The sequence below is a fragment of the Papio anubis genome, chromosome 5 (genome assembly GCF_008728515.1).
Source record: "Papio anubis isolate 15944 chromosome 5, Panubis1.0, whole genome shotgun sequence".
NCBI classification, from domain to species: Eukaryota; Metazoa; Chordata; class Mammalia; order Primates; family Cercopithecidae; genus Papio; species Papio anubis.
Window position 1 is genome coordinate 161,324,630 of NC_044980.1, and position 21,031 is coordinate 161,345,660.

At 48.6% G+C, this 21,031-nt stretch overlaps 1 protein-coding gene across 5 annotated transcripts in view; it reads right to left on the bottom strand.

Annotated features, from left to right (window-relative positions):
- Nucleotides 1–1,032: 1,032 nt before the first annotated feature.
- SLIT3 (slit guidance ligand 3) overlaps nt 1,033–21,031 on the bottom strand; it is a 636,360-nt gene continuing 616,361 nt past the window's right edge. For 4 of the 5 annotated variants that reach the window (XM_017960112.2, XM_017960113.3, XM_009209541.4 and 1 more), the window contains 4 exons: nt 12,763–12,917; nt 10,782–11,067; nt 9,067–9,275; nt 1,033–5,924 (listed from right to left, as the gene is read on the bottom strand). In XM_017960112.2, coding sequence (XP_017815601.1) covers nt 5,689–5,924; nt 9,067–9,275; nt 10,782–11,067; nt 12,763–12,917 — 886 coding nt within the window. In that variant the 3' untranslated portion in view covers nt 1,033–5,688. The remainder of the gene's footprint in view (nt 5,925–9,066; nt 9,276–10,781; nt 11,068–12,762; nt 12,918–21,031) is intronic. The other variant, XM_017960114.2, reaches the window with a different exon arrangement.

Below are 21,031 nucleotides of genomic sequence, written 5' to 3' on the forward strand. Positions count from 1 at the left end.
AGCAACGGGCTGGGGGCCACAGAGTCTAGCCCCTTTTTTAGCACCTGGTGCCTCTGCTGCCCACCAGTGTCTTGCTCTCACAGGGGTCTCCACAGGGCAGATGGAAAGCCATCTGCCAGGGAAGTGATAGTGACCTCCTGCCAGCCAGTGGCAGCCTCCAGACCCTTAGCAATCCTCCTTCTAAAAGTGCATAGCCCTTGAGGATGCCTGAGGGCTGAGAGGCTGAGGGGCCTGCTTGCCCCTCCCGTCTCTGGGAGCCCCTCTCATGCTGTCTTGCCCAGGCCATCCTCTCTGGCTTCCTAAGTTGCTCAGGCTGCCCGCCTCACTCAGATGACACCCACACAGGGCAGATATCTAGCAAGTGCCACAGGGCCAGGTTCCTTCCCCTTCCATTTCTTGGTATTTGCTCCACCCCATGTCCCAATTCCTTAGGGAGGCCTTCTCGACCCCACTGCATGAAGCACCCACCCAGCTATTCTGGAATGTCTCCTCTTCTTTATTGGTGGAAGTGAACTTACCACTATTGGATGTTATCTTACTTGTTGATTGGCACATACCCCCTCAGTTAAAGTTTAAACTCCAGGAGAACAAGGACTTGGTCTTGATCATCTCTGGAGTCCTCAATGCCTAAAACAGTCCCTGGCACATAGTAGAGGCTCAATAAATACTTGTTGAAGGAACCGAAAAAGGAGAAATTTAGGCATTGGAGTCCTATAAGGAGGAATATTCCTTCCCATATCAGTAGAGTGTTGTCTTCCTTTGAACTGGAGTGGCTTTCTCCCCCATGACCCTTGGCACCTTCTGTGGCTATACGGACCACATCCTCTGCTGACCCTAAGCTGTATGTTGGGTCTTCTCTTTGATGGTTCTGGGGAGCTCTGGATCCATTTTTCTCACTTCACGATCCAAGAAACTGATTCTTTAATCTAATTCCACACCAGACTTTCCCCAGACCCCATGAGTGCAGTCATCTTTGTTCCAGGGGGTTTGAAAATTAGGGGTAAAAATAAAGCAGACACCACAGAGCCGGTCTGAGTTATGGCAGTCATGAGAGCATCTGATAGCTCCTCTGTGACTCATCCATTTATTTTAATGACATCCGAATATGACAGTATATTGAAAAAAGAATGCATGTTATTTATTCCATACCAGGGAAGTGGCACTATAACACTGTTTTAAAAACATCTTTAAAAATTTCCTATTAGAACCTATCGCTGAGTTAGAAAAACAAGCTTTGCCAAATGCCCGATTATGCCTTTACTGGTCCTGCTAGCTGGCATGTTTCACTAACTTTCCTCTAGTGTTTCCTTCGGCACTGTTGAGCCCACACTACAAAACATGAACAAGTCCCACCAAATCACACTATGCCCTCAGCTTCCCCATCATCTGAGGGTACACCAGGAGACTGCTGTTGGGGAGGCAGAGGACACCCTCTGGGCCATTAAGAAAGTGTTAGAGGGTCTAACTCAGGCTTCACTCTGCCTGGACACCCACTGTGGGGTAGCAGGAAGAACTTTGGCCTGGGTGGACACCTGGGGTTAATTATCCGTGTGTTTTTGGTCTATGATCACTGCATTCTTCCATTTGTTCGACCCTCAGTTTTCCTGCCTACCAGTAATGCCCTACGACTCCTCCAGCTCTATCTGGGATCTTGAGTCTGAGTGGCAGGTCACTTGTTACTATGGGCTTCTGCTCCCAGCAAAGGCAGTGGGTGACTGCTTGACCTTAGGGTTCAGTCTGGTGATAGCTTTGTTTCTGGTAAAGGGAAAGGTTAGATCAATCCTGGTCCTGGCCTTTCCTGAAGGTCACCCTGGGGCTCTTTTTCCCTTTTTTTTTTCCTCTGAGCTTGGGAGTTCTCCCTCTTCTTGCCCCTCTTCTTGTCTTTTCGAAGCATCAGACTTGAGTTCCTTTCTATGAGATTGAGAAGGCAAAACCATCTTCTAACAAGGGCCTTTTGGCATGTCCATAACAGCAATAACAACAGTAATAATAACAACAGCATCTTACATTTAAGGTTTTTAGTTTACACTTTACAAAGGACTTTTAAGTACATAATCTCATTGGCCATCATACGGCCCATTGGTTGAGTCAGAGACCTTCTTTTCCCTTTCCTGAATCCTGCTCAGGGGGGACACAGCGTGAGCGGCCTCTTCTGCCCACGTACATTGCCACACAAACACTGAACCACACTTTTTCAGGAACAGATTAACTGAACTCTTTCTGCCTCATGGAATGTCCTGTTTCTAGAATGTGACTGCTCAAGGAGAGAGAGTTTTAATCATCATTTGTTAGAGGAACCTCATTCGGGGAGTATTTTCTTAATGGTCCTTGCATTTGGCATTTCTTAAAGTCAGGGCTTCCAAACTTGAGGGAGAAGGCTCAGAATTGTAAGGGACACACCTGGGCCTTTTGCTGTCTTGGTCGATGGGGGCAGGATTCAGGATTGGGCCTGGGGTCATGAGCAGAGGGAGTCTCAGGTTCCTTGGGAAGGCAGAGGAAAAGCTGGCAGCCTGTTGAGTCCTCCCAGAAAGCCAGTGACCCTGGCGGGGCTCTTGAGAGGGCCGGCTGAGTAGGCTCCAGGCTGGGTGGGGAGAGGCTAGCAGGGGCATTGGTGGTGGGATAAGGCTCAGATACACCTGTTTTGGGGGAGAAGGGAGTTGGGAAGTGTGTTGGGCAGATCCCAGGACCCTCTTCAAGAGCAGAGCTTCTAAGCTACCATAGACATTTGTGATCCATCTGGCTGGCAGTGTTTTCTAGCCACAAAGTAAACCACAGGGAGCTCTCAAGTCCATTTTGGGTGACAGCTCCGTCTCCTCTTTCAGGCCTTTATGCTGCCACAGCTGTCTTCCTAAACCAGAGCTTGTCTTGCTCTTCCCTTCCTCAAACAACCCTGCTGGCACCTGTGGCCTGTTTAGCATGCAAAGCTCTTTGCAGTCAAAACCCTGCCTTCACATCTACCCCATTTCTCTCTGCTCCTCAGTGTGCTTCCCATACTCCTGCCACCCTAGATTTTGACTCTTTCCCAAAAAAGCCAGGCCTTGCCATATCTCATTGCTTTTTAACAGGCCACTCCCAGGAAAGTTCAATTCCCTTTCCCACCTCTGGCAAACTCCTGTTCATCCTTGAAGACCTAGGACTAGAAATTCCCTCCTCTGGACAGTCACTTCCATTGCTTATATTGCCACTTGAGAGCACCTTGTGTAATAAGGCAATTGTCTGTTTTTATGACTGTTTTTGTCACAGGCTGTAGGATCCTCAAAGGCAGGACATGTTCATTTCCCACGAGAAGCAGGATGGTTTAGTGGTTGAGTGAGCAAGTTCTGGAGTCAGACAGCCTGGGCCCAAATCCTGGCTCTACAGTTTATTAGACATTTACTCTTGAGCAAGTTCTTTAACTTCTCTGTGTCTCAGTCTACTCAACTGTAAAACGAGTTAATAGTGTTTTAACTACATGGTTGTTTTGATAATTAAATGAATATTATCTATTTCACAATTAGAGTGGTATCTGACGTATAATAAAGTACTAAATAAATCTGCTATTATAATAATGTTTGAAACAGGCTGAACATAGTGGCTCACACCTGTAATCCCAGCATTTTGGGACTCTGAGGCAGGAAGTTGGCTTGAGCCGAGGAGGTTGAGGCTGCAGTGAGCTATGATTGAACCACTCTACTCCAGCCTGGCTGACAGCGCGAGACCCTGTCTCAAATGACAACAAAAAACAAAGCCATCATAAGCCATAGTACCTGGGACATAATGGAGATTTACATGCATATTTTTAGATAAATTCCTCAGCTATATCCCTCTCTCCCTTCTCTTCATCCCCTCCCTCCCTTCCTTCTTTCCATCCTTCTTCCACTTGCCTCATGTTTCTCTATCTTCATTTCTTTTCTTTCTCCCTTCATTATTCCCTGAGTCTTTGGCCCACCATTGGTCTTCACAGAGCAACTAGGCTCCTCTAGGGACCCTGAGGGCTGAAAGGTCCAATGACTTCCAAACTCTTCTCCCTGAAACTCCTATAGTGGAGGCTCCTGGGGGAAGGAGGGATGGATGATGAGAGCCAGGGAATTGGTGTGAACAGCTGAGCCCTGGAAGATATGTGGCTAACCTGACGGGGTGGAAGGAGGCAAATGGGAGGGAGGGAGGGAGAGACATGGAAAGAAACAGGGGCAGGGAAGTCCCCTTCAGGAATGGAGGCAGAGGCTGGATAGGCTGCCCTTGATGCATAAGCCCTGGTCTCTAGAATCTTTCCAGATACTGGGGAGGGAGAAAGAGGAGTGAACAAGGCAGAACAAGAGCAGGAAAAAATATCATCTTTCCTTTTCTGGCAGGGCTGCTCTGATGGATTTAAGCTGCCTGAATCACCTGTGCTCACCCATTCTAGAGAAAGAATCGCAAGCTTTGGGTCTGGACTTCCGGTCTGGCTCCTCCACTTATCTGGTTTGTGGCTTAAGGCAAGTTCCAGAGCCTGTGAGGGCCTAAACTTCCTTCTTAGTGAACGGGGCTCTACTCCCTTATCCTTCCCAGGGAGGCAGGGGTTGCATAGATAAAATAAGGTAGAGTTTGGATATGCATTGGAAAGTGTCACAGATGGGCAAAGGGTCTCTGTCATCATGATGGTCACCTGGAGGATCAGGTGGCAGAGGCCTGTCTTACAGCAAGAGCCTCCAAGAACCTTCCAGAGTTGGACATCTACTAGTGCTGTGGGCAGGCTTGGCTCCCAGTCTTCCGCTTCCCAGAAGGGCTACCTTCTCTCCTGGGATACCTTCCAATGAAAAATTACCTGGAAGGAGGAGAGGGGTCAGTGCATGGGTCCTGAGGAGACAGCATGATATTCTCTTCCCTCACCTCCTCTAGGAAGACCCCTCTCCTGGGGAGGAGCAGGAAAAATAGCAGCTGTTTTAAAGTTTGGTAAGACAGTTCCAGATGAAACCTGCAGCCGACTTCAATAGTCAGTCCTCGATTGGAAGCCAGGGCCAGCCAGGAAGGAGAAGCGGGGTCCCCCAGTGGGTTCAGACCCTGAAGGGGGGTCTGGGACAGACAGGGACAGCAATATTTTTGAGTGGCAGACTGAGAAGGCCAGGGCTCAGCAGCTTTTCTTAGAAGAACTGGGCATCTTGGGCGCTGACATCCAGGACTCCGAAAAGCTGGGTAATTTTAGGGGAGGAAAAAAAAGGGAGTTAAAAAACAAGAAACAAAGATCTTTTCCTTCTCTCTCTTCCTCTTATTCCTTTTTCTGATCTCAATGAGCAGCTCTTGGTTTACTGCCGACATAATAACGTTTCATAAACATGAAAACGTCTTCCTCCTTCCTCAGGCTATCATTCTTTATTCTTATCCTTTTGTTTTAAAGCATTTTTATTAGTCTTTTTTTTTCTTAAACTTTAAACAGCTGTTTATAAAAACACAACAAATACAACACAAAACTTGGTAAAAATAACTCACTATATGGTACATATACTCAGATGGTGTGATATATTTATATAATAAAAGATGAAAATAGTCACTTTCCATAATAAAAATAAGTTCTATTTTTTTGTTTATTTTACAATATACTTAATATTCTCTTCTTCTTTAGCTTCCTCTCCAGCTTCATATCCTTCATGCTGAATCACCAGGGGGTTCCACACGGCTGTCCCAACCCCACCAAGCTGGAGTCTGAGAGGTGGCAGGCAGGCGGGCAAGGGCTTAGGAACACCCGAGGCAGCCGCACTCTAAGTGTCTCTCCACCTCTTCTACAAACGAGGAGCCGTCCGTGCACTGGAAGACGTATTTCCGTCGCTTGCTGCGGGTGGGCTGGCAGCACTGGGGCCCGCAGCCCCCATGACATTCCATTATGGGCACCTTGGAGGCTGTGGCACATGATGCATAACCTTTCTGGCGGCGGATCACCTCTCGGACTACTTGTCCCAGGCACGGATTCTCTGCAGAGGGCATAAAAGGGCATTGGTGGTCTAGGTGGCCAGCGGGACCGTCAGCAGTTCCCAGGTAGGCTGCTTTGAAATACGTGTGCTCTGAAGACCATAAGAATGTATTCACTCATCCATCTGCCCACCTTCCCCTCTGTCCACCCATCTATTTCACAAACAGGTACCTTTCCTGTACCAGGCTCTCTGCTAGGCTTACACCTAAGCCCTGAGGATATAAAGATGACAAAAACAGGCTTGTCCCTTCCTTCAAGAAACTTAAAGTCAAAAACTAAAACTAGATGAAGCAAACTGGTAGACCGTGGGCCAAATCCTGTCCCCAGACCAATTTTGATTACCCTACATATGCCTAAAAATTAATTAAATGCCAACATTAAAAAAGCAGGAGATTTCACCTGAAAATCTGGATTTCTGCCTTCCTTGAAAACCAGGAGGTCTGGCAGAGCTGAGCCTGCAACCCTGCGCTGCAGTGATGGCTGAAGCTGAGTGCTTTAGATGGGGCAGGTTATCTCCAGTTTGCCCCAGTCAGCACCACTCCCAGTAGTCTCTCTCTCAGCCTAGAGTCTAGATACTATTTAAGTGAATATATTTAATAAGAAACTGAGGTAGATGCTATAAAGAAAGGAAGATGTTCATACAAGAATATACAGTATGTGTTTTTGTATGCTGTAAGACATTTGTATGCAAAAGGCATTTGACCTGGCCCAGGGAGGCTTCTCTAGGAAATGAGCCGGAGTTGAGGTCTGAATAAGAAGCAGGTGTTAATGAGGCTTTGGGATGAGCTTTTCCAGAAGGCCTAGAAATAACTGCAGGGTGGGAAAGGGCACCCTCGTATCTGCTTAAACACTCTGGACCCTGACCCACCTTTTCATTTCCACCCCTCTACTGTCCTCACTACAGTGGGAGAATGTCTGCAGCAAGGCACTTGAGGAAGGGAGCCATGACCCTTGACAAGTCGCAGTTCCCATGTCTGAAAAATGGTAACACATTTTCCTGCCCTTCCAGCAATTCCCAGGCTGTTACGAGCACCAGAGGAGATTGTGAAGGAGAAAGGGCTTTCTGCATTTTAAAGCTTCAGGTGTTGTTAAAAGTCTTTAAAATTATGAGATTGTTAAAAGGGTTAGAAAGAGGTTAATGACTGTGTGCATGTGTGTAACATGGGGAGAGAAGGGGAGCATAGATGGGGCAACATGCTAATGACTGAGGGGAAGGGATTAAGCTGTTTATACTGCCCTGACAGTTTTTCTATAAATCTGAAATTATTTCAAAATAAGTTATTTAATAACATTTTAAAAATGAGTTTTGGTTAAGAATAGTATTTCCTGTAGGTATAAAATGTGGAAAAGTCCTCAAGGGACGGGGTGGACTGCCTGGGATCCTGGTGGCAGGGAGCAAAACTTCTCAGTGTCCATGCAGGAGAAAGACCCCCCAAGGTAAGACAACTATTTTAATATTAATATAATTTTCCTTTGTTGAGCTCACCTCAAAATTACATGATAAAGGGGCCACTAACCGAGATAAGTAATTTGATGGTTCTGACTAGGTCAGACCAAAGAACTGGCTTCTGCTGACCCAGTAAGGGCAGGAGGGTTGGATGGAGGCTGTGGAGCAACGTCCTCTGCTTGGATACATAGGCGAATCATTGCAAAACGCAGGTTCTGACTCGAAAGGGCTGGGATGGGGCCTGGGAGCCTGCGTTTCTAAGTGACTCCCAGGTGATGTCAATGGTGCTGGTCAATGTCAGGGGGCCACGCTGAGTGGTTAGGTTTCATTAGCTTTGAAGGCATGGCATCTCAAGGGCCAACAGCTGGAAAAGAGGAGAAAAGAACCATCCAGACTACTCATGTGTTCTCTCTGCAGAGGTCCACTGAGGACCATTTTCTATACTTGTTTCATCTTTAAAAAGTCCATGCTTGAGAATCTTAACTTTGGCCGTATGAGTTATCTGCACTTTTGTTTTTTCTCAGAGACAGGGTCTGTCTCTGTCACCTGGGCTGGAGTGCAGTGGTACATTCATGGCAGCTTCAAGCTCCTGAGCTCATGCGATCCTTGCACCTCAGCCTCCCAAAATGCTAGGATTCCGGGTGTGAGTCACCACTCCTGGCCCTATCTAGATGAGGAAGTGAATCACAAGTATGCTGCTCAACGCCATGCAGATTTGAGACAGGGTCTCACTCTGTCACCCAGGTTGATCTTGGCTGACTGTAACCTCCGCCTCCCAGGTTCAAATGATTCTCTTGCCTCAGCCTCCAGAGTAGCTGGGATTACAGGCGACCACCATGATGCCCAGCTAATTTTTGTATTTTTAGTAGAGACAGGGTTTCACCATGTTGGCCAGGCTGGTCAAGGTCATGCAGATTCTAAATGACAGCTTGGCCTTCATCGTGACAATGTTGCTTCTGACTTTCCATCTCGTGTACTCCTTCCAACAACCCTATAAGGAAGCACAGTAGCCAGCCTCCAAGATTGCCCCCAGTGACTACCCCCTTCTGGTACTGATGCCCTTTATGTGGTCCCCTCCCTCACTGAATGCACCTGACCGACGTAACAATGCAGTGTGTTGGGAATGATAGCATGAGTGACTTCCAATTGTAGGTCATATAAGACATGTGGCTTGCTCTGTCCTGGACTGTTCACTCTGGGACATGCCAGCTGCCCTGGCACGAGGACCCTCAAAGAGCCTGTGTAGAGACTCATGCAGGGCTGCAGGGCAGAACTGGGACCTCCCACCAACACCCAGCACCATGGGAGTGCAGCACATTGGAAGCAGATTCTGCTGCCTTGGGTTAGCTTACAGAGAACTGCAGCCCTGGCTGTGTCGAATGCAACCCCGAGAGATCCCAGCTAGGCTCTGTCTGAATTCCCAACCCACAGGAAAAATGTGGGCTAAAACAACGTTTTTTGTGGTTTAGAGCTGCTATGGTTTGGGACTAACTTGTTATGCAGCACTAGATAACTGATACAGGAAGGTGTAGCATTGCCTCCGTTTTCAAGTTGAGGGAATTGAGGCTCACAAAGTGACTGAACCAAGGTCATGCAGCCTTTAAGTGGCACAGCCAGAACTGGAACTGAGGTGATCTGGATATGAAGTCCAACTCTGACCCACACTTCCTCCCTCCCACAGGCACAGCAGACCCACCTTGCTGGCAGTGCTCGCCGCTAAAGCCGGGCTGGCACAGGCAGTAGGGCTCCCCTTGGTCTGAGATGTGGCACTGCCCATGGTGACACTTGAAGGCTGAGCAGGCGTTGGCAGAGTCATTCTTGTTGTCACACAAGGCCCCTCCGTAGCCCTCGGCACACTTGCACATGTATGAGGTCCCGGTTGCCACACATTTTCCATGGTTGCAGCTAGGGGCAGAGAGGAGGATGAGAAGGGAACTGGATCAGAGTTGGTGCTGCTGAGGACTCCCTCTGTCCACCCAGCCAGGCACCAGGGGACCCAGAGCTGAGTACAGTCCAATAGCTTTCTCCATTTCCTAGGCTGAGCATCTCTTAACCACCTTGCTTCCCCTGGCCAACCAGCCAGAAGCCTGCGAGTGTCACCCAGTGTGAGCTGTCACCACAGCAGAAGCTGGCTTGCTGATTTACACACACACCCCATGCAGCCAAGTAGCAAACAATTGCTTGAAAGAATCTAGCCATTCTCTAAACATTTTAATTGCTTTACCATCTTAAATAAGAATTACTACCACCCCACTACTACCAGCAGGTACCCCTGGCTATGTACCAGGAATTGTGTTAAGTGCTTTACACCCAGTATTGCTCTGAATTTCCATCACAACCTCTTGTCTGCTGCTCCTACGCAGTACATTTCACCTGTGGGAAAAGATGAAGGTAAAGCCTATATCCTGAATCACGACGCATCACTGCCCCTGGCGGAATGACATGCAGAGCCAGGATCCATGTTATAGAGTCAAACACACACACACACATATGCTCAAGAGCAACACAAGAACCTCCAACCCTTTATAGCTGTCCCTTATTCCTGATCCAAAAGATCATTTCCTGACTGGTTTAGCCAATCACATTTCCAGTGTTGGCTCTGGTGTTAGTTTTGGCTGATTCAGGTTTTTTTTTTTTTTTTTTTGAGACGGAGTCTCGCGCTGTGTCACCCAGGCTGGAGTGCAGTGGCGCGATCTCGGCTCACTGCAAGCTCCGCCTCCCAGGTTCAGGCCATTCTCCTGCCTCAGCCTCCGAGTAGCTGGGACTACAGGCGCCCGCCACCACGCCCGGCTAGTTTTTTGTATTTTTAGTAGAGACGGGGTTTCACCATGTTAGCCAGGATGGTCTCGATCTCCTGACCTCGTGATCCGCCCGCCTCGGCCTCCCAAAGTGCTGGGATTACAGGCTTGAGCCACCGCGCCCGGCCGATTCAGGTTTCTTAACACTGACAGTACTGGGTTTCCTATATTTAGCATGATGCCTGTCACATAGTAGGACCTCAGTAAATCTTTGTTGAATGAGTAGTTGCTTAAACTATTCAATGTGGTTTGGTGTGTGGTTATATACACCTCACGCCTTGCACAGGCTGAGTCTGCCCACGTGGGCGCCTTTTTCTAATTCCCACAGAGACAGTGGGGGCTCACTGTGGCTCTGGACAGGTTCTAAGGGCCACCTGGCAGAGACGAGTGTTTTGAGCAGGGCCCTCTTATGCTGATCCCTCCAAGCAGGTCTTGCTGCTCAGATGTGTAAGCTCAGTCTCTTGACCTCTGAAGCAGTTACACTTCCACAGCTTCTATCCGCAGTCTGACTGCAACTCCTCCAGCCTCCAGTAGTGCCTAGTTCTCAGGTGGGGTAGAGATTGAGGCCATGCTGGGAGCCCGAGCACACAGCCAGGGCTCCTGGGACACTGACCTGTGGCCAAGGCAGGGGTCTCGGGCCTCCTGGTCGCAGAGCGGGCCGGTCCAGCCCGGGTGGCACTCGCACACCACGCTGTCCTTCTCCACGGAGCGACACAGGCCGTGCTTGCACACGGTGCAGGACTTGCAGCCTGGTGACACCCCCAGGGACTGCGGCGGGAGGGCCTTGAAGTCCTGCAGCTCATTGTTGATGCGCACCTCGTGGATGCATCCGTGGAAGCCGCCTAGAGGCCGGTCCGTGCCCTGGCGCAAGGCAGAGAGGCCGGTGGAGGTGGGGATGCCTGTGGGAGAGGAGCCAGGACAGTGGCCTGAAGACCCTCCCCTGCCACCCTGCTGTCCTCAGAGAAAGCGCTTTCCACACATTGATGGCTAGAACTCTGGGCCTCTGATGTTCAAATGACGTTAATGGGCCAAAACCTCGGACCTCGTCCATACAGGGACATGCATCTTTGGTCTTGCACTGGGACTCCTTTAAAAAACGTGGATTTGTTGCCAATATGTAATATTAGAAAATTTCCCATAAAAATTTGTATATTGGACTTCCCTAGAAAAAAAACGAGATTATCTGGTCACCCACTGCCCTATGACCCCACTGGCTGAACCGAGGGGACCGTCCCCCCCGCATAGGCAAGTGCACCAAATAACCAGCTGTCCCCACCAGGCTCCTCGGCCCTTTGATGCAGGCCTCACAAGAGAAGCCAGGGCAGGCGAGCTACAGCTGAGGAGAGAAGATAAGGTTTTGGGGAGCTGCTTCATCAATGAAACTTTAGGGTTCAGGGTTTTAGACCAGTTTGCTGCCTTATATGCTGTGTACCCCTCTTCTCAGGGTCTTCAAGAGACTGGTAGTAAAGACTTAATTTACTTTTCAATAACTGGTATTTTCGCTCCCCTTCTACACCGTTCCCTGCCCACCTTCTACAGTTGAGAGCCTGGGACTAGCCTGGAAGCATGGCACCCAGTTCTGTTCTGGCTGCAGGTGGGGCACAGGGCACGGTCCTCCTCCAGGGATAAGTGGTGTCCCTTCTGGGGCTGCCCTCGGCCCAGAGCTTTCCCTGGCCTCCGTGTGTGTGAACGGCCCGTTAACAACGCCCTCTCCTGGGCCCGTGCTCATCTCTGCAGGTGGACTCTGGGTAAAGTCTCGGGAATCTTAGGATTGAAACGAGCAGTTCTGGTAGCTTTTTTTACACTTAATCCTTTGAGAACTATTGGTGCAGGGGCTGCATTTCAGGCCCAGACTCTGCCAAACTGATGGCTACTTTTTTGTGTTTTGTTGTCATTGTTGCTGTTGTTTTAAAGACAAGGTCTCATTCTGTCACCCAGGTTGGAGGGCAGTAGCACAATCACGGCTCACTGCAGCCCCAAACTCCCAGGCTCAAGCGATCCCCCGTCTCACCCTCCCAAGGAGCTGCGACTACGGGGGCTCACTACTGTGCCCAGCTAACTTAAATATTTTGTAGAGATGACGTCTCACTGTGTTGCCTAGGCTGGTCTCAACTGGGCTCAAGCGATCTTCCCACGTCAACCTCCCAAAGTGTTGGGATTACAGGTGTGAGCCACTGCACCTGGCCTACTTCCATTTTTGGCCTTAGATTTTAATCTCAAACTTGTTCTTCTACATTCATTAATCGAACCTCCCAGGGTTTGAGGAGGTGGCAGAGCAGAGGGAATATGACCTGATGCCGGCAGACTTCAGCAGAGCCTAGACCCTGCTTCCATCCCCTGCCTTCCCCTTCTCACCCCTTCCCGTCACAACGTGTAGTTTCCAGGAGTCCTGTTCTCTTTCCTTTCCAAGCACCTGTCCTAAATTCTCTTTTCTCCATGGCCTGGCTAGTGCTTATTCACCCTTTTAGAGATCAGCTTCATTGTCCCTTCCTCCAGGAAGCCTTCTGTGATTGGCTTTGGCAGTGGCCTGGGTTTCGGAACTGGAGCACAGAGGGCCAGAGGGAGGTAGAGGTGGTAGGGAAAGAGGGCATTACCTCCAAGGTAGAGGGGGCTGTTGATGCCCACTGCTGGCTGCTTCTGGAGCTTCCCCAGGCTCTTGGGAGTTCCTTTGTCCACTACCAGGTTCAGGGTCTGGTTTAACATCACCAGCTCCACACTGTGAAACTGCCCATCATTCACTGTCTCCACGCTGGCCAGTAGAGAAGGGGAGAAAGCCAGAGTTCACTAAGTGCCTTCCATGGCTGGGCCCTGGGCTGTGGACTTGACCTGCATTGCTTACATTTTGTTTTACTTTTTATTTGGAAATAACTTTAAACTTACATAAGTTGTAAAAATAAAAACAGTACAGAAGATGCTTATTACCCAGTTTCTCCCATTACTTTTTACTCCAATGTGCTTATGGTTTTTTCTCTGCATTGTATATACACACACACATATTTCTGAACCATTTAAAGGTAAGTTACATACATCACAGCCCTTTTATCCTTAGATACCTCAGTGTGCATTTCCTAAGGACAGAGATATTCTCCTACATAAGCACAGTGCAGTTGTCAGCTTCAGTGAATTTAACATGGATACCACACTGTTATCTAGTCTATTATCTATTCCAATTCTGCATTGGACCCAACAATGTCCTTTACAGCATTTATTTCCTTCCCGTCCGAGATTTAGTCTAGGGTCAGGTATTGCATTTGGCTATCATTATTTGCATTCTTTTCTGTTATTTCATAGAGTTAAGCAAACTCCATTCAGGCCGGGCGCGGTGGCTCAAGCCTGTAATCCCAGCACTTTGGGAGGCCGAGATGGGCGGATCACGGGGTCAGGAGATCGAGACCACCCTGGCTAACACGGTGACCCCCCCTCTCAAAAAAAAAAAAAAAAAAAAAGAGTTAAGCAAACTCCATTCATAGACCACCTTCTCAATTCCTGCTCTATCTGCATGCTGCCTTCAACCACTATTTACTCAACACACTGGTTCTTTTCAATTGCCCAATTTCCCCCTTAAATATCAGTAAGGGTAAAGGTTAGCATTGTTCTAAAAAATAGTTCTGATGTGATTTTTATATTTTTTTAGTACATATAAAACAAACTCTCTCACAGTTAAAATTTCAGCAGTTTGCTCTTGTCCCCCCTAAAGTAACCTCATGTCCCCCCTAAAGTAACCTCATGTACCACCAGTGGTATGCATGCCACGTTTGGGGAAATAGTGCCTTATAATACTCGTGCTAGGTAAGTGTGGGGAAAAGAAAGAGAGATCAGACTGTTACTGTGTCTATATAGAAAGAAGCAGACATAAGAGACTCCATTTTGTTCTGTATTTGAGATGCTGTTAATCTGTGACCCTACCCCCAACCCTGTCCTTGCAAGAGACATGTGCTGTGGTGGCTCAAGGTTTAACGGATTTTGGGCTGTGCCGGGTGTGCTTTGTTAAACAAGTGCCTGAAGGCAGTATGCTTGTGAAAAGTCATCACTATTCTCTTAATCTCAAGTACCCAGGGACACCTACACTGCCAAAGGTCACAGGGACCTCTACCTAGGAAAGCTAGGTGTTGTCCAAGGTTTCTCCCCATGTGATAGTCTGAAATATGGCCTCGTGGGAAGGGAAAGGCCTGATCGTCCCGAGCCTGATGCCCGTGAAGGGTCTGTGCTGAGGAGGACTAGTATAAGACGAAAGAAGGCCTCTTTGCAGTTGAGATAGAGAAAAGCATCTGTCTCCTGCCCATCCCTGGGCAATGAAACATCTCGGTGTAAAACCTGATTGTATGTTCTGTTTACTGAGAAAGAAGAAAACCGCCTTAGGGCTGAAGGTGGGACGTGCTAGTGGCAGTGCTGCTCTTTATGCACTAAAAAGGTTTATGGAGATGTTTGCATATGCATATCAAGGCACAGCACTTTTCCTTAAACTTATTCACATCACAGAGATCTTTATTCATATATCTTACTGCTGACATTCTCCCTACTATGATCCTATTATCCTGCCACTTTCCCTTTTTCTAAAATGGTAAAGATAATGATCAATAAATAGTGAGGGAACTCAGAGACCGGTGCAGGCGTGGGTCCTCTCTATGCTGAGTGCTGGTCCCCTGGGCCCACTTTTTCTTTCTCTATACTTTGTCTCTGTGTCTCATTTCTTTTCTCAAGTCTCTCTTTCCACCTAACGAGAAATGCCCACAGGTGTGGAGGGGAAGGCCACCCCTTCAGGTAAGCGTGTTATCTCTACTTCAGAAATGAGGAACCGGTAGCTCAGGGAGGCTAAGGAATTTCCCTAAGGCACCATAGTTGGTAAGTGATAGAGCAAGGATTTGAACTGCCGTCCAGGTCAAATGTCACTAATCTGAAAATCTCCAAAAGCTCACACTTTTTGAGTGCCCACATGATGCTTGAAGGAAATGCTCATTGGAGGATTTTGGATTTCAGATTTTCAGATTAGAGATACTGAACCAGCATAATGCAAGTATTCAACACTTTGGGTTCCAAAAGTTTTGGTTATGGGATATTCACTTTTTTTTTTTTGAGATATAGTCTCACTCTGTCATCCAGGCTGGAGTGCAGTGGCACGATCTTGGCTCACTGCAACCTCCGCCTCCTGGGTTTAAGCAATTCTCCTGCTCAGCCTCCTAAGTAGCTGGGATTACAGGCTCATGCCACCACACACAGCTAATTTCATGTTTTTAGTAGAGATGGGGTTTTTACCATGTTGGCCAGGCTGGTCTTGAACTCCTGACCTCAAGTGATCCACTCGCCTCAGCCTCCCAAACTGCTGGGATTACAGGCATGAACCACCATGCCTGGCTGGTTATGGGATATTCAGTCTGCACATCCCACTTCCCCATGCTGCCTCTAACAGGGCCAGCAGCCACTCACCGAGGGCCCAGATGAGCCAGACGTGGTGCTAAGTGGTTCACTTATTTGAACCGTACAAAAATTCTATGAAGTGGGTGCCAGATATTCTATTTCACAGATGAAGACACCAAGGCCCAGAGAGGTTAAGTGATTTACCTGAGGTCACCCAGCGAGTACAGGCAAGAGACAGAATTTGTAGGCAACACTTTTGACTCCCAAATTCTGCTCTTTCCAGCGCTCTACCCTCGGCAGGGGCTGGGAGGGAACAGTGGTGGGACGTGATGGGAGTTGGGGAATGTGACACCTCTTTCTTCCCTGAAGGTCTCTGAGGAGTAGACTGAGCTCTGTCTTATCTATTCAGGTATCAGGGATACATAAGGAGGCTCCCTCTCTCCTTGAATTCTCCCTGACAAATCCCTGTTGGCTCCAACAAGAGGATCCCGGCAGGGGGTGGCACTGATTATCTAGGCAGGCAGAGGACCGTTTCAGTGACTAACTCAGATTTAGAAATTTCAGCAGCCAAAAAGGCAAGAGAAATGCTTGGGAGAAGACAGGCTAAATTGAGGTTTAGTGAAGAAAACAGTCCATTCTAGCCCCTTACTGCTGGATGGAACCATAACCAATCATAGGAACAGAACATCCCAGTCTCAGTTTCCTCCTCTGTAAAAGGGGAATAATAACCTCACAGAACTATCGTGATGTTCAAATTAGAGTGGGTACATGAAAGTGCTTTGTCACCAGGCATGGTGGCATGTGTCTGTATCACTAGCTACTTGACAAGCTGGGAGGTTGAGGCAGGAAGACCACTTGCGCCTAGGTTTTCGAGTTCAGCCTGGGAAACAGCACAACCCCTATTTCTTAAAAACAAAAAACAAAAAAGCACTTTGTCAATTACTGGGAAAATGTGAGCAGTTATTTTAGTGTTATTTAGAAGACTAACAAGTACCACTGCCTGCAAAGCTAGTAATCCCTGCTCTAGTGTTGATCCCTGGGAGAAGGTGATGGCAGAGGACACGCAGGAGCCCAGGACCCACTCAAATCCATTGGGAAATTTCTCCTCCCACTCATTCATCCAATATCCACCCATCCATTCAACCACCCATGCTTCCTTCCCATCTATTCTACCTATTCACCCATCCACCCTCCTCTCCATCCATCCACCTAGCCATCTCTCCACCCACCCACCTACTTATTGATCTACTCTCTTCATCCATTCATTCCATCACATCCATCCATCCTTCATCTACCCTTCATCCGCCCACCCATCAAGTGTCTGCTATGGGCCACCTCATCCTGAGTGCTGTGGATCAGTGACAAACAGGGAATATAGGGTAACTGCACTCACAAAGCTTCCATTCCACTTTCCTTAGCCTTTCCTGTGAATCAATGACAACGTATCAATGTAAGGTCTAGCCAAGAGATAGGCTAGTGGGAGGTGGAGTGGTGGGTAAAAGAATCCACAGAGGAATCTGGTTTTGTGATGGGGATCCAAAAAGCCCTATGAAGGTAGAGCTATTTCTATTTCAGAAGCCTCCAGCTGCTCCAAGTTGCAAGCTGAGGGCAAGGCAGAGGCCTGTGATCCTATGGATGGGCTGGTAAAAGCAGGAAGGGGAGGGATGAGGGCCCCGTGCAGAGACCATAAACTGTGACCTTGAGCCCTCACAGTTTTCCAACAACACATGCAAAAATATGCAGGTGCATCCCACAGCGTCCTAGAAATGGATGGTGTTTGGATGCAAATGAGCTCACCATCCTGGAGGTGTGTCAACAGATGCTGGGCAGCCACCTGTCAGAAAGGGAGCTGTCAAGAGGCTGCAGCTCAGGCATTCCCTTCCAACATTACGATTCAGGGAGTCAGGGCAGCTGTTTTCCCATTATAGACACACACACACAGACACAGCGAACACACACCACCTGCTCCTGCCTGGCAGCTGGCTCCAGGCCCAACTCCTTTTCCCCTTCCTGCCATCCCAGGTGCTGGTGTGTGGCCTCCAGGGGTACCCAGCCTGGAGACAGTGGTCTGGCAGAAGTCACAGATCAGAGAGGGCTGTGTGGTCACTGGCTTCTGCCCTAGACAGAGTGCTGGGTTCTGCAGTGCCCCAGCACTGGGCTTCCTGGAGGGCCTCATCTGATGCCCACATGGGAGAGTCCTAGGTAGGCTCCAGGTATAGCCTTCAGCCAGGTCATGCTTTGTGGAGAGAGATCTGGAATCACACTGGGTCTGTCAGCTGAGGGACTCTGGGCAAGTCCCATCACTTCTGTAAGCCCCTGTTTCTGCTTCTATTCAGTGAGTTTTATATTCATTTTACAACATTGGTTTTTTTTTTTTGGTTGTTTTTAGTAAGAGACAGGGTCTTACTCTGTTGCCCAGGATGGATGCAGTGGTGCAATCGTCGCTCACTGCAGCCTTGAAGTCCAGGCTCAAGTGATCCTCCCGCCTTGGCCTCCCAAAGTGCTGGGGTTACAGGTCACTGCACCTGGCTTACACTGCATTTTGTTTGTTTGTTTTCGTTGTTGTTTTTTTGAGATGGAGTCTCGCTCTGTCACCCAGGCTGGAGTACATTGGTGCGATCTCAGCTCACTGCAACCTCCACCTCCCTGGTTCAAGCAATTTTCCTGCCTCAGCCTCCCGAGTAGCTGGGATTACAGGCACCCGCCACCATCCCCGGCTAATTTTTGTATTTTTAGTAGAGACACGGTTTCGCCATGTTGGCCAGGCTGTTCTTGCCTGACCTCAAGTGATCCTCCTGCCTCGACCTCCCAAAGTGTTGGGATTATTTACGTGAGCCACCATGCCTGGCCCTACACTGGTTTTAATGGGTAGTATGTGGCCACCGACACCTAGTAAGTGCTCAGTGAAAGGTGGAAGTGATGACTCCTCGACCTTACTCTGGGCTTGCTGGAGCTGGGTGTGGCAGCCACTGGGGTGGGGGAGTAGGTTTGTGAGCCCTGGAAGAGCCTGCCTACGGATTTCACAACCTTACAGCCACCCAGGGCTTTGAGTCTCTGTATACTCCCACTGGCTCATTCCCATTTCTGAGGAGGGGACTCTTGTGAGTCCCATTTTAGGGAAGGAAGCTAAGTAACCTGATGGAGGCCACACTGCTAAGAAGTGCTGGAACTGAGGTTCCAAGTCAGGATTGCTTCCAAATCCAAACCTCCCAGAACGTTATCTATGCCAGTAGGTACTCATGGGTTAACAGGTCTCTTCTTCCTGGCACCTTTTAACCAGGTCCCTTGGATATAATGACTGAAGCCAGTGTTTTTCAAACTGGGTCCCTGGAGGTTCAGGGTAGGCAGTGCTAAAGGCTCTGGCTTTTTACCAGCATCCTTAAGTCAGGATGCCTCCATTTCTACTTGCCTTAAAAAAAAAAAAAAAAAAAATCATGGCTGGGCACAGTGGCTCACACCTGTAATCCCAGCATTTTGGGATTACATCCTTGAATTCTCCCTGACAAATCCCTGTTGAGGATTTGGGAGGCCAAGGCAGGCAGATTACGAGCTCAGGAGTTCGAGACCAGCCTGGCCAACATAGTGAAACCCCGTCTCTACTAAAAATACAAAAAAGTAGCCGGGTGTGGTAGCAGGTGCCTGTAGTCCCAGCTACTCAGGAGGCTGAGGCAGGAGAATCACCTGAACCCAGGAGGTGGAGGTTGCAGTGAGTCAAGATCGTGCCACTGCACTCCAGCCCAGGCAAGAGAGCGAGACTCTGTCTCAAAAAAAAAAAAATATATATATATATATATATATATATATATATATAAAAAATTAAATCTTAGCCTTTGAAAAAAAATTATGGGAAAATGGCTCTACTGTGACAAAAGTAGAGAAAAAAATGGAAAACACAGTAACAACCTAAGGTTCACACTAAAAGAAATATAGTGGTCCCAAGCCCCAGTAATTAGTCTCCTGGAGAGATATCTAAGGATTTCAGGGCAGAGAAGGGGCTCTGAGGGTCTTCCTTATTATCTGCCGGGCCAGACTGAACTGGTGCCAAGTGGGAGGTGGAGAGCTCTGGAGTTGTCAGGGCGGGGCTGGATGCATCCTGTCTGGAACTGGCATGACCACAGGCATTGGCCAGAGTGGCCTGTGGCCTTTTTGCCTTTGCTTTTATTTATTTATTTTTGAGATCGGATCTTGTTCTCTCACCCAGGCTGCAGTGCAGTGGTGCAATCACAGCTCACTGCAGCCTTGACCTCCAGGGTTCAAGTGATCCTCCTGCCTCAGCCTCTCAAGTAGCTAGGACCATATGTGTATACTACTATGCTTGGGTAATTTTTTATTTTTTGCATAGGTGGAGTCTCACTGTGTTGCCCAGGATACTCTCAAACTCCTGGGCTCAGGCGATCCTCCTGCCTTGGCTTCCAAGAATGCTGGGGTTACAGGCATGAGCCACCATGCCTGGCTTTCTTTTGCTTTTAATAATAATGGTGGATCCGTGTTAATCTCTTAGTAGAGGCCGGGCATTGTGCTACCCTATGCTAAGCAGTTCACTTGCATTCTTTTATTTAACCCTAACAACCCTCAGGAAGGAGGCACACTTTTTCCTCCATTTTTCAAATAAGAGACTTAAGGCTCAGAGACTTAAGGTGCTCAGGCTGAAGTCTTAAGGGACTTGAGGGAGGGAAGGTTTGTTATTCCTCTAGGTGCTGGTTGCTCTAACCTGAATGCTGAGTTGTGACCACTAGGTGGCGATAGAACCTCACAGTAACAAAGAGTTCCTGGGATTTCCGGTAGGCAGCAAGCAGAGACCTCAGGCCCTTGCAGCAACCCCCTACTCCTGTAGCACAGCCTACACTCTCTCTTGGCTCTGTCCTTCATGTCCCGGAGCCTGCACGGTGGAGAGCTGGTTTGGGTGGAAAACTGACCCAGATTTAAATCCTAGTTCTGCCACTCACTGGGCTTCTAACATGAGACTTCTCATGCCTAAAACAGGAGTGAGGATCCAATGAGACAAAGACCTTGGCAGTGGATAGGATTGTAGAAATCAAGACTCGGAGAGCACGCACTGCGTTGCATTCAAAGAGCACACCCACGCGGTGTTTTAAAGTGGCTAACATTCAAAAACTTAGATATCTAACATAGAAACCCCGCTAGTCCCGCTTCTCTTGATAATCTGCATTCCCACATGGCAGCGTCTGCTGGAGCTGAGGCCAGCCACTCCTCTGGATGGGGCTCCACCCTCCAGGCTACTGCAGCCCCCACCACTTCTTATGGGGACTACAGCCCATTTTCCCCATGTCTGTTACCTATGTGGCCATTTGGCCTTGCTGGCACGTGAGTCTGGCCTTCTCACAAGTCTCAGTGCCAAGGAATAGTGAAGTCTGTCCCCATTCTGGGGCAAGGAGGGCTCAGGTGGGCTTTTCTGTATATTCGCCCTGGGGCCTGGAATAGAATCTTCATGTTCCCTCGTCACCATTTGTGATTATGGCCGTGCAGATGAATAACATCGGGCATGGA